At 37.4% G+C, this 2,391-nt stretch overlaps 1 protein-coding gene across 1 annotated transcript in view; it reads right to left on the bottom strand.

The window, feature by feature from the left end:
• LOC107685490 (pre-mRNA-splicing factor RBM22-like) overlaps window positions 1-2,391 on the bottom strand; it is an 8,876-nt gene that overhangs the window by 4,323 nt on the left and 2,162 nt on the right. The window contains exons 5-7 of the mRNA XM_016482088.1: window positions 1,043-1,143; window positions 710-882; window positions 236-436 (exon numbers count right to left, since the gene is read on the bottom strand). Coding sequence (XP_016337574.1) covers window positions 236-436; window positions 710-882; window positions 1,043-1,143 — 475 coding nt within the window. The remainder of the gene's footprint in view (window positions 1-235; window positions 437-709; window positions 883-1,042; window positions 1,144-2,391) is intronic.

Below are 2,391 nucleotides of genomic sequence, written 5' to 3'. Positions count from 1 at the left end.
AGAGAGAGAGAGAGAGATATATATATAGAGAGAGAGAGAGAGACATAGAGAGAGAGATATATAGATATATATATATAGAGAGAGAGAGAGAGAGAGAGAGAGATTGTTACGTTACGAGATTTATCAGCTTTTGTTCTTTTTAAAAAATATTATTTTTAGCAATATTTCTAGCTTTTTTCAATTGACAAAAATATTTTTAATAGTTTTAGCCTGATGAACTCTGAAGTGCATTTACCTGAGCTCAGAGTCTGTAACGTCTTCTCCCAGCCCTCCGATATAGAGTGTGGTGATAGACTTGTCCTCCGGTATGTCCAGTCTGGGCATGGTGGTGGCCCGCATCAGGAGTTTGTTAGCCACAGGATCATTAATGCCATAGAAACGGTCCTTAATGTTCTGATCAGCCAATGGGTCATCTGGATCCGTGGGCTTTTCATGCCTTTGATATTAAAGCAATACATTTCATGTCAAAAATGTAATCAAAATTCATAATCACTCATACATAATTCATACCTTAAGCATATTTCATTAAAAAAATCACTCCATAAAAGTGCATAAGGTGTACTAAGCAAGCAACTTGATGCAAGACACAAGCAGCAAAATTAAAATCATGACAACCAACACTGGGTGTTTTCTGACACAACACAGCGTAAAATTAAGAATCATGGGTCATGATTTTACACCCATAAAAGATTCTTGAGGTGTTGCTCACCTGTACGGACACTCTTCCCCTCTCTTGCACTCCCCCTTCACCCAGAAGGAACAGATGTGTGGTCTGTTCCTCTTGTAATACGGTGTGGTACGAGCTAGTTTCAGCAGCATATCGCTGCTGCTCGGTGCCTTCCCAAGCAGCCCCACGGGTCTTGTGCCATCAGAGTTAGCGATCTACAGGTCAAAACCCACAGATACTTTTACTTATTACTTAAAGCAGTTTAGTATTTGCATTTACTATGCTATGTTACCATGTGGAAACCACTTAATGTTTCTTTTTGCAAATGAAGACATCATAAAACATGAATAAATGTGCAATTTACTGACAAATTACCTCTCTCTCCATATTCTGAGTGTAATACTCCTTATTCACGTCTGATCTCGGTACTTCATCTTTAACGGACAACCCAGTGTCACGAACCTGAATGGGCAAACCTGTGCAAAGACCAAAAAAAAATAATATATATATATATATTATTTTGTAATCTTTACAACAACACTGCAATATTCTTATTGAAGGAACATATTAAAGGGGTCATATGATGCGATTTCAAGTTTTCCTTTCTCTTTGGGGTGTTACAAGCTGATTGTGCATAGATAAGATCCCTGAAGTTGCAAAGACTAAAGTCTCAAAACCAAAGAGATATACTTTATCAAAGTTAAGACTCTGCCACGCCCCCCTAAAACGGCTCATTCTAACACGCCCCCACATATCTACCTCACTATGTGGAAATATTTGCATAATGCCGCCCAAATGTGCACGCAAAGAAAGAAGGCGTGGTTTCAGTAACCGCAGTTAGTGTTGATGCAGCCATGTCAGGGAGACGCTGTGTGTTTCTAGGCGAAAGCAAAAGCACTTTATTTGGCCTTCCGAAAGTAGATGCATTTAGGAATCTTTAAGATTACTTACAACAGAACAGCAATACATTTTATGGACGACCGTTTCGGGGTCAGCTGGCCAATCAGAGCAGACTGCGCTTGTCAAAGGAAGGGGCTTTGTTGAAAACGACGTGTTTGAGAGAGGCGGGGCATAGAGGACCTACAATAATGTACAGTATTTGAAAAATAATGTGTTTTTTGAACATTAAAGCATGTCAACATATTCTGTTACACCAAATACACAAAATAATGATCTTTAAAAAAGCATCATATGACCCCTTTAAGCAAATGTATCTGAATTATCCTATAAGAATGCTAGAATTAGGATTGTGTCAGTTTCTAAAGATTTATATACTTTTTTTTTGGCTAAAAGTTAACTTTGTGCATTCGTCTTAAGTAAATACCAAAATATGAAGTAAATACCAAACATATGTCCAAACTACTGATATACTGTAGCAATATGTCAACTAGTGTTTTCAAAAATATTTATTTGTTTGATCCAAATCAATTCTGAATATTTAAAACGGTTTTAATGTTTTGACAGCAAGTTGACACAAACACACACTGCATCATGCATTTTAATTAAAGGGGTCATATGATGCTTTTTTAAAGATCATTATTTTGTGTATTTGGTGTATCAGATGTATCATATGTTGACATGTTTTAATGTTCAATAAACACATTATTTTTCAAATACTGTACATTATTGTAGGTCCTCTATGCCCCGCCTCTCTCAAACACGTCGTTTTCAACAAAGCCCCTTCCTTTGACAAGCGCAGTCTGCTCTGATTGGCCAGCTGACCC

The sequence above is a fragment of the Sinocyclocheilus anshuiensis genome, unplaced genomic scaffold, assembly GCF_001515605.1.
Source record: "Sinocyclocheilus anshuiensis isolate Anshui unplaced genomic scaffold, SAMN03320099.WGS_v1.1 scaffold922, whole genome shotgun sequence".
NCBI lineage: Eukaryota > Metazoa > Chordata > Actinopteri > Cypriniformes > Cyprinidae > Sinocyclocheilus > Sinocyclocheilus anshuiensis.
The sequence above is the reverse complement of the archived record's forward strand: the minus strand, read 5'-3'. Positions and strand labels throughout refer to the sequence as shown.